Genomic DNA, 13749 nt, shown 5'->3' with positions numbered 1-13749 from the left:
TTACCACTTCTAGTTTAGCGAATTGTTTTGATCTGAATTATCTCTAATCCTTTGATATCTCACTTTATATCCTATGCAAGACATCTTACTGTATCATATATTCACTATTTAGGGCTCTTCTTGACCTTTTATGATTTAAACTCTTGCTTGAAATTTATGATATGATCTCTACACACATTAATTGCTTTTTGTTTTGTCCATCAGGTGGCAGTGAAATTTATCCAGAAGACGAAACACATGGAATGTATCAGCATTGTGAGTATAAGTGATTTTTCTGCAGACAAACTGAGTTAAATCCCTATTTAAAACCATCTGACATCATATTATGTTTCTTTCTTCCAGCCTGATCATCCTGAACCCCTTCCCAAAGAAGTCGCCCTGACAATCCTGGCCAATAAAGGTCCATCGATGGACATTATCAAGCTGCTGGACTGGCAGGACCAGCAGGACTTCTACGTCATGGTCCTCGAGCGTTTCTCGCACTGCATGGATGTGTTTGACTTTGTGGGACGCCACGGCGGCAGCATTGACGAGAGGTTTGCGCGGCTCATCATGTGGTCGGCAACACTAGCCGCTGATGCGTGCTGTCGCCGTGGAGTTTACCATGGCGACATCAAATTAGAGAACCTGCTGATAAACTTTAAGAAACTCGATGTCAAACTCATTGACTTTGGATGCGGCGATCTCCTGACAGAATCTGCTTATACGAGTTACTCTGGTGTGTTTTAGTTCTCAAAACTCTTGTGAATCAGTTAACTCAACACTCGTATGCTAAGGGATGCTGAGAAGACATGCTGTGATAGAGACTTATACATCGGACAAACACTCTTTCCTCCAGGCACAGTTAGGTACTGCCCTCCCGAGTACAGAATGAAGGGCGAGTTTCATGGGAAGCCGGCGACGGTCTGGTCTCTGGGGATCCTCTTGTTCAGAATGCTGTGTGGAAACTTTCCAGATAGTTTCGACTTCTACAGGATCAATATGAACTCCTGGTACAAACCTGACTTGACAGAAGGTGATTTGTTTATTACTTCAAATACAATTCCAATGCAAAACTTCATAGGCTTTATAGGAGATGTCTGTATAGATAATGCAGGAATTTGTCCCGGTGTCTGACCTGAAGATCTCACAGCTTAGAATAATGAAAGTAGAGCGGATGTAAAGTTTGTGGTAATAATCCGACGTCTCTCCATCTTTCTCACAGATTGCTGTGATTTGATCTGCTCTCTTCTGCAGCAGAATCCAGAGCATCGGCTTGATCTGAGCAGGATTGTTCAGCACAAATGGTTTTAGGTACTGAGTCATGAGCCAAAAACTATTTAAGAGGAATTTAAAAATCTCACTGTTCTAAGTGTAATGAATTTAGCACCCTTATTTCTGTTTTTTGTTCCAGCTGTAAAACCGGTCACAGCCACTCCAGAAGTGTCTTCTCTTCAGAAGATCTCTTTACGTCTGATGAAAAATCCACCTAAAACAAGAGCTCAGGATGAGATGAAGGACCTGAGACGGAAACATCCAGGAGAAATACCGACGGTAAATTACAACCATGTTATGAGAATATTGAACTCCATGTAGTTTCCTGGAGCTCTTTACATGAAAAAGTAAGTCACTACATAATTTACACCTTTAAATGAGAAACTGGATCTTTTCTCACCTGTTCTAAGAGTTATGAATTTATACAATAAAACTCATTTGTGTTTCATTGGTTCCAGGTGTAAGACAGTCCCTCCAGAAGTGTCTTCTGTTCAGCTGTGTGTCCGGCGGACTGAATCGACTGTTCTCTCCATCATCCGCTTTAGACTCTTGCATCTTGGCTTGAAGCAGCAACATTAGCATCTGGCGCTATTGCTTTCTGTAGGATGTGAAAATAAATAAACATACTTTTGTAAATAATTTGAGAGTTGATTATTTCTTCTGAACAGCCACAGAGGTTCCTGTCAGAGCTTCACAGAGATCTACTGTCAAGTCAAAAAAGAAAAGAAAGTTATCAGACATGATGTGACCATACAGTGTCTTCAACTTGTGTAAAATTTTATATTTTACATTTCATATTCACATAATGAAATACATGGTTTTGCAGGCAACATGTAATTAATCATAATTGATACAAATAAAAAAATATGGAAGATTCTGTTCAAGAGGGAAAAATGAAAATTTACATATTGCACTCTTTAAATTGAAGTTTTAACCTGAATTAAAAATGTTACATAGACCTATTTCTTATTTAATTCTTTAAAAACAATATTTAATAAAAGATTAAGAGAATGATTTTATTTTGCAGATGTTCACAATCACATTCTAACATACAAAAAAATCACAATCACATTCTAACATACAAAATATACAGAAAGGTCTTTTCAGATTTACAAAAATTAATTATTCATTACAAATCAGCATAAGAGTTTAAGTGAATGTGTTCATTTGCCACCGGTTTCACAGACAAGGCTTAAGCTAGTCTCAGACTAAAATGCATGTTTGAGCTGTTTTAACTGAATCAGTGCCATTGTTTTGTCTCAAGATGCACACCAGTAATGTTTTTTCTAAGGCATGTTTATAAAAGCTACTTAAATGTCCTAACTGAACTAAGGTATAATCCTGGCTTAATCTAAACCCTGTCTGTGAAACCAGGCCATTATGTATTTGTCCCATTCGAAACATTATTTACAGCATGTATTATCTGTAAAAAATATTTTTTCTTAGTCGTGAATAAAACAGTGAGCATTGGACTATGTTTTACAAGAAAATACTTAGAAAATGTCATGTTTAATTCAATGTCTTACTTTCTGTTCCTTTGTAATTAATTGTGAAATTCACTAGCAAATTCTGAGTGAAAGTTGTTTCTACACCATCCCTCCCTCCCAGTATATTTAAAACGGGAAAGATTCTTACTTTGTTAGTCGTTGACTCAGAAGTTCCCCTCTCTCAGGGGCCGCGTCCAAAATCACATTCTCTCTTGAGTGGAGACTTATTTTGAACAAGTACTTACTTTGTGAACGCTAAAAAAGTAAGTTCTATATAGTATGAATGTATTCTGGACGTGTTACATTCGCCATGTTGTCATAAGTGACCTATCAGTGTCAGAAACGTCACTTCACTACGACTCATAAATCCTTAAAGTCCATCATATGCACACTTCACAATCTCAGTGGTACAGTAGTCGTAAGTCATCTGGGTCCTTTTTCGAACTCTATTATGAGTAGGAAAAATTATATGTCTGAATTCTGACATATACTACTCTTATCACTGTTTTTCAACTATTTCATAGTAGGGAAGTATGTGATTTCGGACGCAGCCAGGGATCCACAAGCTCCCCCACTCCAGACACCAAGAGATCTACAGCAGCCACCTGTCCATATAAATACATACATAAAAATGATCACGAATCAGCAGTGAGAGGATGGAGGTGAGGAAAAGTAAGAAAAAAATAGGCTTCATGGAAATGCAAAATTAAAAAAAAAAATACATGTCATAACACCTTTTTACAATTTGGTTTTCTCTGTCTCTCGGTAGGGATCAACAGAAACAATCAACTGGTTTATTTATAGCCTAATAACTCTTTAATAATACTAAGTAATGTTATAATACTAATTGTTAATATAAAAATAATGAATGTGTAAAATAGTCCTTTTGTTGAAAAATGCACCTCTCTAAAGTTCATGTTTCTCGGTTTATGGCCACTGAATGGCTTTTCTAAATGTAATTGTAAAGTTTACGTTACGTGACATTGTTTTACATGCTGTTTATCTGCGGTTGAAACACTGAGCGATTACATGAGACATCATGCACTTCAGTAAGTTGTACTGGTTCTTTCAACATACCTTATTCTGATGTTCATAATTATGTTTATTTTGTGCTGTAAAAACTAGTAGTAAAAAGTAACGTTAGGCCTGGAGATGATCGGTTCAAGCGCTCCCGCTTCACTTGATCTGAGGCTACAGCGATCATCATCTGTCACGCATTATTGAAAGCGCCAAAACTATATTCATTGTTTAAATATCAATAAAAAAAACTTAACAAATCAGAAAGCTGAGGCTATTTGTGATTTAGCGCATTGTCTGTGTCCTCTTTGCTCCGTGATGTCTTTTCTCTGCATGAGAAAATGGACGTGTGGCGCGACTTGAGAGCTGGCAGCCCTTATCACGTGTATTTGAAAATAGGCCTACATAAAATAGCAAAATAAATATTAATATATTTATTTTGAAATACCCTAGGCCTTTGTAATTTTATAAAACTGTGTTCACATTAAATGTTAATATTTTCAACAAAATGTATTTAACAGACAATATGTTTAATATATTTATTTCAAACAAAAATCATGTTTACAACAACATTATTCAATGGTTCATCTTTTAAAGGAATTGTACAGTCATAATATTCAGATTCATGAGAAAATACAATTTCAAATAGTATAATATTTATTAGCATTACACAACAGACATTTTCCCCTCAGCTAAGTTGCGCCTGAGCGATTATGACGTCTTAAAGAGTTCGATTATTTTTAGAACGTCAGCTCTCCGACACTTTACTCATTTACTGAGTTTGTAGCTTTCGTGTGATTGATACACAACAGCGATTCATCATGGGACAGAGAAGTTCACGAGTACAACCGTTCACGGATAGCGAGCAGGTTCACGACCTCCATCACCGTGACCGCAAACCCTCAAACCCCAGCAGCAGCAGCAGCACGGCGGAGAAACATCTTCCTCATCGGCCTGACGAGAAGAAGCCTGAGGGAGAGGGAGACCAGCTTCCCATCACTCTTCTGAAGAGGAAGAAAAAGAAAGCGGGCTTCTTTAAGAGTCTCTCTTTCAGATGGAAGAAAGAATCCACCGAAAACAAGAGCTCAGATCAGGGTGAGATGATGAAGGATCAAGAGACGGAAACATCCAGAAGTACCGACGGTAAATGACAAACTTGTTAGAGAAACATATATTTAATATCCTAGATGAAAGAGTCACTTCATATTTTACACCTAAAAGAGTGACCGTGAGTAACTTAACGGCAACTTTTCTGCCCCCTATAGGATGGTTTTAAACAGACCTTTTAACTTTCTCTCTATAATAAATTAAGAAACCTCAAAAGTGTACAAATTTGTAGTATTATAGTTGCACTTTAAAAATCAATCACTTTAATATCAAAGAATCCCCGTTCCCAATAATCAGTCTTTTCTTTTACCAGTTAATGGACTGCTAGCTAACTTTTTATGCTGATATTCTCTTCTTTAGATCAAAAGTCTCCACAGATCATCTCTAGATTTGTAGAGGTCATTGATCTCGAGGAACCTCCTGTCGATGATCCTGAAGTCCTTCCCGCTGCTGAGCCTCTGGTGCAAGAAGAGCTTCAAACTCAAGTCCACGACGCTCCAGTCCGTCTGACAGAAGGTGAAACGTCTCATCTGACGATACAGCTGGACCGTAACCAAGTGAACATGAGACCTGAGGGTGAGTTTCCTGCCACAGTCCCCAACAATAATCTCACAATATCTGCAAAGCACCACTAAACATTGTCTTCTTCTCTTCATCTTTTAACAGACGACATTTGCTGCCGATATGCAATTGGCCGTAAGCTGGGGCAAGGTGGATTTGGGGCCGTCTATGAAGGCACTCGTTTGGCGGATGGCCAGAAGGTTTGACTTTTTTTCTTTTTACTTACCACTTCTAGTTTAGCGAATTGTTTTTGATCTGAATTATCTCTAATCCTTTGATATCTCACTTTATATCCTATGCAAGACATCTTACTGTATCATATATTCACTATTTAGGGCTCTTCTTGACCTTTTATGATTTAAACTCTTGCTTGAAATTTATGATATGATCTCTACACACATTAATTGCTTTTTGTTTTGTCCATCAGGTGGCAGTGAAATTTATCCAGAAGACGAAACACATGGAATGTATCAGCATTGTGAGTATAAGTGATTTTTCTGCAGACAAACTGAGTTAAATCCCTATTTAAAACCATCTGACATCATATGATGTTTTTTTCTTCCAGCCTGATCATCCCGAACCCCTTCCCAAAGAAGTCGCCCTGACAATCCTGGCCAATAAAGGTCCATCGATGGACATTATCAAGCTGCTGGACTGGCAGGACCAGCAGGACTTCTACGTCATGGTCCTCGAGCGTTTCTCGCACTGCATGGATGTGTTTGACTTCGTGGGACGCAACGGCGGCAGCATTGACGAGAGGTTTGCGCGGCTCATCATGTGGTCGGCAACACTAGCCGCTGATGCGTGCTGTCGCCGTGGAGTTTACCATGGCGACATCAAATTAGAGAACCTGCTGATAAACTTTAAGAAACTCGATGTCAAACTCATTGACTTTGGATGCGGCGATCTCCTGACAGAATCTGCTTACACGAGTTACTCTGGTGTGTATTAGTTCTCAAAACTCTTGTGAATCAGTTAACTCAACACTCGTATGCTAATGGATGCTGAGAAGACATGCTGTGATAGAGACTTATACATCGGACAAACACTCTTTCCTCCAGGCACAGTTAGGTACTGCCCTCCCGAGTACAGAATGGAGGGCGAGTTTCATGGGAAGCCGGCGACGGTCTGGTCTCTGGGGATCCTCTTGTTCAGAATGCTGTGTGGAAACTTTCCAGATAGTTTCGACTTCTACAGGATCAATATGAACTCCTGGTACAAACCTGACTTGACAGAAGGTGATTTGTTTATTACTTCAAATACAATTCCAATGCAAAACTTCATAGTCTTTATAGGAGATGTCTGTATAGATAATGCAGGAATTTGTCCCGGTGTCTGACCTGAAGATCTCACAGCTTAGAATAATGAAAGTAGAGCGGATGTAAAGTTTGTGGTAATAATCAGACGTCTCTCCATCTTTCTCACAGATTGCTGTGATTTGATCTGCTCTCTTCTGCAGCAGAATCCAGAGCATCGGCTTGATCTGAGCAGGATTGTTCAGCACAAATGGTTTTAGGTACTGAGTCATGAGCCAAAAACTATTTAAGAGGAATTTAAAAATCTCACTGTTCTAAGTGTAATGAATTTAGCACCCTTATTTCTGTTTTTTGTTCCAGCTGTAAAACCGGTCACAGCCACTCCAGAAGTGTCTTCTGTTCAGAAGATCTCTTTACGTCTGATGAAAAATCCACCAAAAACAAGAGCTCAGGATGAGATGAAGGACCTGAGACGGAAACATCCAGGAGAAATACCGACGGTAAATTACAACCATGTTATGAGAATATTGAACTCCATGTAGTTTCCTGGAGCTCTTTACATGAAAAAGTAAGTCACTTCATAATTTACACCTTTAAATGAGACACTGGATCTTTTCTCACCTGTTCTAAGAGTTATGAATTTATACAATAAAACTCATTTGTGTTTCATTGGTTCCAGGTGTAAGACAGTCACTCCAGAAGTGTCTTCTGTTCAGCTGTGTGTCCGGCGGACTGAATCGACTGTTCTCTCCATCATCCGCTTTAGACTCTTGCATCTTGGCTTGAAGCAGCAACATTAGCATCTGGCGCTATTGCTTTCTGAAGGATGTGAAAATAAATAAACATACTTTTGTAAATAATTTGAGAGTTGATTAGTTCTTCTGAACAGCCGCAGAGGTTCCTGTCAGAGCTTCACAGAGATCTACTGTCAAGTCAAAAAAGAAAAGAAAGTTATCAGACATGATGTGACCATACAGTGTCTTCAACTTGTGTAAAATTTTATATTTTACATTTCATATTCACATAATGAAATACATGGTTTTGCAGGCAACATGTAATTAATCATAATTGATACAAATAAAAAAAAATATGAAAGATTCTGTTCAAGAGGGAAAAATGAAAATTTACATATTGCACTCTTTAAATTGAAGCTTAAACCTGAATTAAAAATGTTACATGGAACCGATTTCTTATTTAATTCTATAAAAAAATATTTGATCAAAGATTAAGAGAATGATTTTATTTTGCAGATGTTAAATCTGATTGATGATTTTGCAATATTGGTCATAATTAATAATAAATAGATTTTTCACGAACTTTGAGGAGGCTGTTTACTAATATCTGCTCCTATAATAGAGGAGATGAATATGTTTCATAAACAAAGTTTTGTTTCTGGAGTTTCACATTGCACATTTTGTATGTTTCCCAAATCAAACACACTTGATTCTGGTCATCAGGTCATTAGTAGAGACTCCAAGACCTGAAGTGAGTGTCAGATAAAGGCCCTGTCCCAAATGAAAAGCAAAGCCCTCGTGGTCTTCCTCTGATGTCACACTTTTGTGCTGTAATGCGCTCTTTGATTGTCGGTTAGAAGTGCACATCGAGGGCGTATAGGGGGCTCTCGCACCGTTCTGAAACCTATAATGACCAATAGGACACCCTGTGGTCTTGTCAAGTGCACATGAAGTGAGCCATTTGGGACAGGGCCAAAGGAGACGTTCAAAATGTGCAGTGTTGGGGCTCCAGGAACAGGTTTGGGAACCACTGCACTAATGGCATCAATGAAAGTAAAAATGACGAAGTACATTCAATAATTGATGCGAGTTAATAGTACCTCGTAATACATCTGTGAAAGTGTGCATCATCTGGAAGCATCACATCCCATTTTAGGTGCCATATTTGCATATTTGTGTAAAAAAATCACAATCACATTCTAACATACAAAATATACAGAAAGGTCTTTTCAGATTTACAAATATTAATTATTCATTACAAATCAGCATAAGAGTTTAAGTGAATGTGTTAATTTGCCACCAGTTTCACAGACAAGGCTTAAGCTAGTCTCAGACTAAAATGCATGTTTGAGCTGTTTTAACTGAATCAGTGCCATTGTTTTGTCTCAAGATGAACACCAGTAATGTTTTTTCTAAGGCATGTTTATAAAAGCTACTTAAATGTCCTAACTGAACTAAGGTATAATCCTGGCTTAATCTAAACCCTGTCTGTGAAACCAGGCCATTATGTATTTGTCCCATTCGAAACATTATTTACAGCATGTATTATCTGTAAAAAATATTTTTTCTTAGTCGTGAATAAAACAGTGAGCATTGGACTATGTTTTACAAGAAAATACTTAGAAAATTTCATGTTTAATTCAATGTCTTACTTTCTGTTCCTTTGTAATTAATTGTGAAATTCACTAGCAAATTCTGAGTGAAAGTTGTTTCTACACCATCCCTCCCTCCCAGTATATTTAAAACGGGAAAGATTCTTACTTTGTTAGTCGTTGACTCAGAAGTTCCCCTCTCTCAGGGGCCGCGTCCAAAATCACATTCTCTCTTGAGTGGAGACTTATTTTGAACAAGTACTTACTTTGTGAACGCTAAAAAAGTAAGTTCTATATAGTATGAATGTATTCTGGACCTGTTACATTCGCCATGTTGTCATTAGTGACCTATCAGTGTCAGAAACGTCACTTCACTACGACTCATAAATCCTTAAAGTCCATCATATGCACACTTCACAATCTCAGTGGTACAGTAGTAGTAAGTCATCTGGGTCCTTTTTCGAACTCTATTATGAGTAGGAAAAAGTATATGTCTGAATTCTGACATATACTACTCTTATCACTGTTTTTCAACTATTTCATAGTAGGGAAGTATGTGATTTCGGACGCAGCCAGGGATCCACAAGCTCCCCCACTCCAGACACCAAGAGATCTACAGCAGCCACCTGTCCATATAAATACATACATAAAAATGATCACGAATCAGCAGTGAGAGGATGGAGGTGAGCAAAAGTAAGAAAAAAATAGGCTTCATGGAAATGCAAAATTAAAAAAAAAATACATGTCATAACACCTTTTTACAATTTGGTTTTCTCTTTCTCTCGGTAGGGATCAACAGAAACAATCAACTGGTTTATTTATAGCCTAATAACTCTTTAATAATACTAAGTAATGTTATAATACTAATTGTTAATATAAAAATAATGAATGTGTAAAATAGTCCTTTTGTTGAAAAATGCACCTCTCTAAAGTTCATGTTTCTCAGTTTATGGCCACTGAATGGCTTTTCTAAATGTAATTGTAAAGTTTACGTTACGTGACATTGTTTTACATGCTGTTTATCTGCGGTTGAAACACTGAGCGATTACATGAGACATCATGCACTTCAGTAAGTTGTACTGGTTCTTTCAGCATACCTTATTCTGATGCTCATAATTATGTTTATTTTGTGCTGTAAAAACTAGTAGTAAAAAGTAACGTTAGGCCTGGAGATGATCGGTTCAAGCGCGCTCCCGCTTCATTTGATCTGAGGCTACAGCGATCATCATCTGTCATGTCAGGCATTATTAAAAGCGCCAAAACTATATTCATTGTTTAAATATCAATAAAAAAAAACTTAACAAATCAGAAAGCTGAGGCTATTTGTGATTTAGCGCATTGTCTGTGTCCTCTTTGCTCCGTGATGTCTTTTCTCTGCATGAGAAAATGGACGTGTGGCGCGACTTGAGAGCTGGCAGCCCTTATCACGTGTATTTGAAAATAGGCCTACATAAAATAGCAAAATAAATATTAATATATTTATTTTGAAATACCCTAGGCCTTTGTAATTTTATAAAACTGTGTTCACATTAAATGTTAATATTTTCAACAAAATGTATTTAACAGACAATATGTTTAATATATTTATTTCAAACAAAAATCATGTTTACAACAACATTATTCAATGGTTCATCTTTTAAAGGAATTGTACAGTCATAATATTCAGATTCATGAGAAAATACAATTTCAAATATTAGAATATTTATTAGCATTACACAACAGACATTTTCCCCTCAGCTAAGTTGCGCCTGAGCGATTATGACGTCTTAAAGAGTTCGATTATTTTTAGAACGTCAGCTCTCCGACACTTTACTCATTTACTGAGTTTGTAGCTTTCGTGTGATTGATACACAACAGCGATTCATCATGGGACAGAGAAGTTCACGAGTACAACCGTTCACGGATAGCGAGCAGGTTCACGACCTCCATCACCGTGACCGCAAACCCTCAAACCCCAGCAGCAGCAGCAGCAGCACGGCGGAGAAACATCTTCCTCATCGGCCTGACGAGAAGAAGCCTGAGGGAGAGGGAGACCAGCTTCCCATCTCTCTTCTGAAGAGGAAGAAAAAGAAAGTGGGCTTCTTTAAGAGTCTCTCTTTCAGATGGAAGAAAGAATCCACCGAAAACAAGAGCTCAGATCAGGGTGAGATGATGAAGGATCAAGAGACGGAAACATCCAGAAGTACCGACGGTAAATGACAAACATGTTAGAGAAACATATATTTAATATCCTAGATGAAAGAGTCACTTCATATTTTACACCTAAAAGAGTGACCGTGAGTAACTTAACGGCAACTTTTCTGCCCCCTATAGGATGGTTTTAAACAGACCTTTTAACTTTCTCTCTATAATAAATTAAGAAACCTCAAAAGTGTACAAATTTGTAGTATTATAGTTGCACTTTAAAAATCAATCACTTTAATATCAAAGAATCCCAGTTCCCAATAATCAGTCTTTTCTTTTACCAGTTAATGGACTGCTAGCTAACTTTTTATGCTGATATTCTCCTCTTTAGATCAAAAGTCTCCACAGTTCATCTCTAGATCTGTAGAGGTCATTGATCTCGAGGAACCTCCTGTCGATGATCCTGAAGTCCTTCCCGCTGCTGAGCCTCTGGTGCAAGAAGAGCTTCAAACTCAAGTCCACGACGCTCCAGTCCGTCTGACAGAAGGTGAAACGTCTCCTCTGACGATACAGCTAGACCGTAACCAAGTGAACATGAGACCTGAGGGTGAGTTTCCTGCCACAGTCCCCAACAATAATCTCACAATATCTGCAAAGCACCACTAAACATCGTCTTCTTCTCTTCATCTTTTAACAGACGACATTTGCTGCCGATATGCAATTGGCCGTAAGCTGGGGCAAGGTGGATTTGGGGCCGTCTATGAAGGCACTCGTTTGGCGGATGGCCAGAAGGTTTGACTTTTTTTCTTTTTACTTACCACTTCTAGTTTAGCGAATTGTTTTGATCTGAATTATCTCTAATCCTTTGATATCTCACTTTATATCCTATGCAAGACATCTTACTGTATCATATATTCACTATTTAGGGCTCTTCTTGACCTTTTATGATTTAAACTCTTGCTTGAAATTTATGATATGATCTCTACACACATTAATTGCTTTTTGTTTTGTCCATCAGGTGGCAGTGAAATTTATCCAGAAGACGAAACACATGGAATGTATCAGCATTGTGAGTATAAGTGATTTTTCTGCAGACAAACTGAGTTAAATCCCTATTTAAAACCATCTGACATCATATTATGTTTCTTTCTTCCAGCCTGATCATCCCGAACCCCTTCCCAAAGAAGTCGCCCTGACAATCCTGGCCAATAAAGGTCCATCGATGGACATTATCAAGCTGCTGGACTGGCAGGACCAGCAGGACTTCTACGTCATGGTCCTCGAGCGTTTCTCGCACTGCATGGATGTGTTTGACTTTGTGGGACGCCACGGCGGCAGCATTGACGAGAGGTTTGCGCGGCTCATCATGTGGTCGGCAACACTAGCCGCTGATGCGTGCTGTCGCCGTGGAGTTTACCATGGCGACATCAAATTAGAGAACCTGCTGATAAACTTTAAGAAACTCGATGTCAAACTCATTGACTTTGGATGCGGCGATCTCCTGACAGAATCTGCTTACACGAGTTACTCTGGTGTGTTTTAGTTCTCAAAACTCTTGTGAATCAGTTAACTCAACACTCGTATGCTAATGGATGCTGAGAAGACATGCTGTGATAGAGACTTATACATCGGACAAACACTCTTTCCTCCAGGCACAGTTAGGTACTGCCCTCCCGAGTACAGAATGAAGGGCGAGTTTCATGGAAAGCCGGCGACGGTCTGGTCTCTGGGGATCCTCTTGTTCAGAATGCTGTGTGGAAACTTTCCAGATAGTTTCGACTTCTACAGGATCAATATGAACTCCTGGTACAAACCTGACTTGACAGAAGGTGATTTGTTTATTACTTCAAATACAATTCCAATGCAAAACTTCATAGGCTGTATAGGAGATGTCTGTATAGATAATGCAGGAATTTGTCCCGGTGTCTGACCTGAAGATCTCACAGCTTAGAATAATGAAAGTAGAGCGGATGTAAAGTTTGTGGTAATAATCAGACGTCTCTCCATCTTTCTCACAGATTGCTGTGATTTGATCTGCTCTCTTCTGCAGCAGAATCCAGAGCATCGGCTTGATCTGAGCAGGATTGTTCAGCACAAATGGTTTTAGGTACTGAGTCATGAGCCAAAAACTATTTAAGAGGAATTTAAAAATCTCACTGTTCTAAGTGTAATGAATTTAGCACCCTTATTTCTGTTTTTTGTTCCAGCTGTAAAACCTGTCACAGCCACTCCAGAAGTGTCTTCTGTTCAGAAGATCTCTTTACGTCTGATGAAAAATCCACCAAAAACAAGAGCTCAGGATGAGATGAAGGACCTGAGACGGAAACATCCAGGAGAAGTACCGACGGTAAATTACAACCATGTTAGGAGAATATTGAACTCCATGTAGTTTCCTGGAGCTCTTTACATGAAAAAGTAAGTCACTTCATAATGTACACCTTTAAATGAGAAACTGGATCTTTTCTCACCTGTTCTAAGAGTAATGAATGTATACAATAAAACTCATTTGTGTTTCATTGGTTCCAGGTGTAAGACAGTCATTCCAGAAGTGTCTTCTGTTCAGCTGTGTGTCCGGCGGACTGAATCAACTGTTCTCTCCATCATCCGCTTTAGACTC

At 38.5% G+C, this 13749-nt stretch overlaps 1 protein-coding gene and 3 long non-coding RNA genes across 5 annotated transcripts; 3 read left to right on the top strand and 1 right to left on the bottom strand.

The window, feature by feature from the left end:
- Positions 1-878: 878 nt before the first annotated feature.
- On the top strand, positions 879-1421 carry LOC143715676 (uncharacterized). Its single transcript, XR_013195859.1, has 3 exons — positions 879-1015; positions 1205-1293; positions 1394-1421. It is a non-coding gene; the product is annotated as an uncharacterized LOC143715676 (long non-coding RNA).
- A 5109-nt stretch (positions 1422-6530) lies between these two features.
- Positions 6531-7475, top strand: LOC143716435 (uncharacterized). The gene is made up of 4 exons (XR_013195992.1): positions 6531-6664; positions 6854-6942; positions 7043-7250; positions 7362-7475. It is a non-coding gene; the product is annotated as an uncharacterized LOC143716435 (long non-coding RNA).
- LOC143716436 (uncharacterized) lies at positions 6571-9364 on the bottom strand. Of its 2 annotated transcripts, XR_013195994.1 has the most exons (5): positions 9178-9364; positions 7304-7607; positions 7019-7149; positions 6767-6909; positions 6571-6649 (listed from the first exon to the last, which is right to left on the bottom strand). It is a non-coding gene; the product is annotated as an uncharacterized LOC143716436 (long non-coding RNA). The 2 variants fall into 2 exon arrangements; XR_013195993.1 differs by lacking the exon at positions 6571-6649 and having other exon boundaries at positions 6657-6909.
- A 2416-nt stretch (positions 9365-11780) lies between these two features.
- On the top strand, positions 11781-13533 carry LOC143716434 (serine/threonine-protein kinase pim-2-like). Its single transcript, XM_077208987.1, has 6 exons — positions 11781-11924; positions 12151-12201; positions 12289-12664; positions 12785-12961; positions 13151-13239; positions 13340-13533. Exons 2-5 carry the CDS (start codon positions 12184-12186, stop codon positions 13237-13239), a joined length of 660 nt encoding a protein of 219 aa, XP_077065102.1. The 5' UTR covers positions 11781-11924; positions 12151-12183; the 3' UTR covers positions 13340-13533.
- The last annotated feature ends 216 nt before the right edge of the window (positions 13534-13749 follow it).

The sequence above is a fragment of the Siphateles boraxobius genome, unplaced genomic scaffold (assembly GCF_051911475.1).
Source record: "Siphateles boraxobius isolate OS27281-9 unplaced genomic scaffold, OSU_SipBor_1 6, whole genome shotgun sequence".
Lineage (NCBI taxonomy): Eukaryota > Metazoa > Chordata > Actinopteri > Cypriniformes > Leuciscidae > Siphateles > Siphateles boraxobius.
Note: the sequence above shows the minus strand (reverse complement) of the source record. Positions and strands in the feature narration are given on the sequence as shown.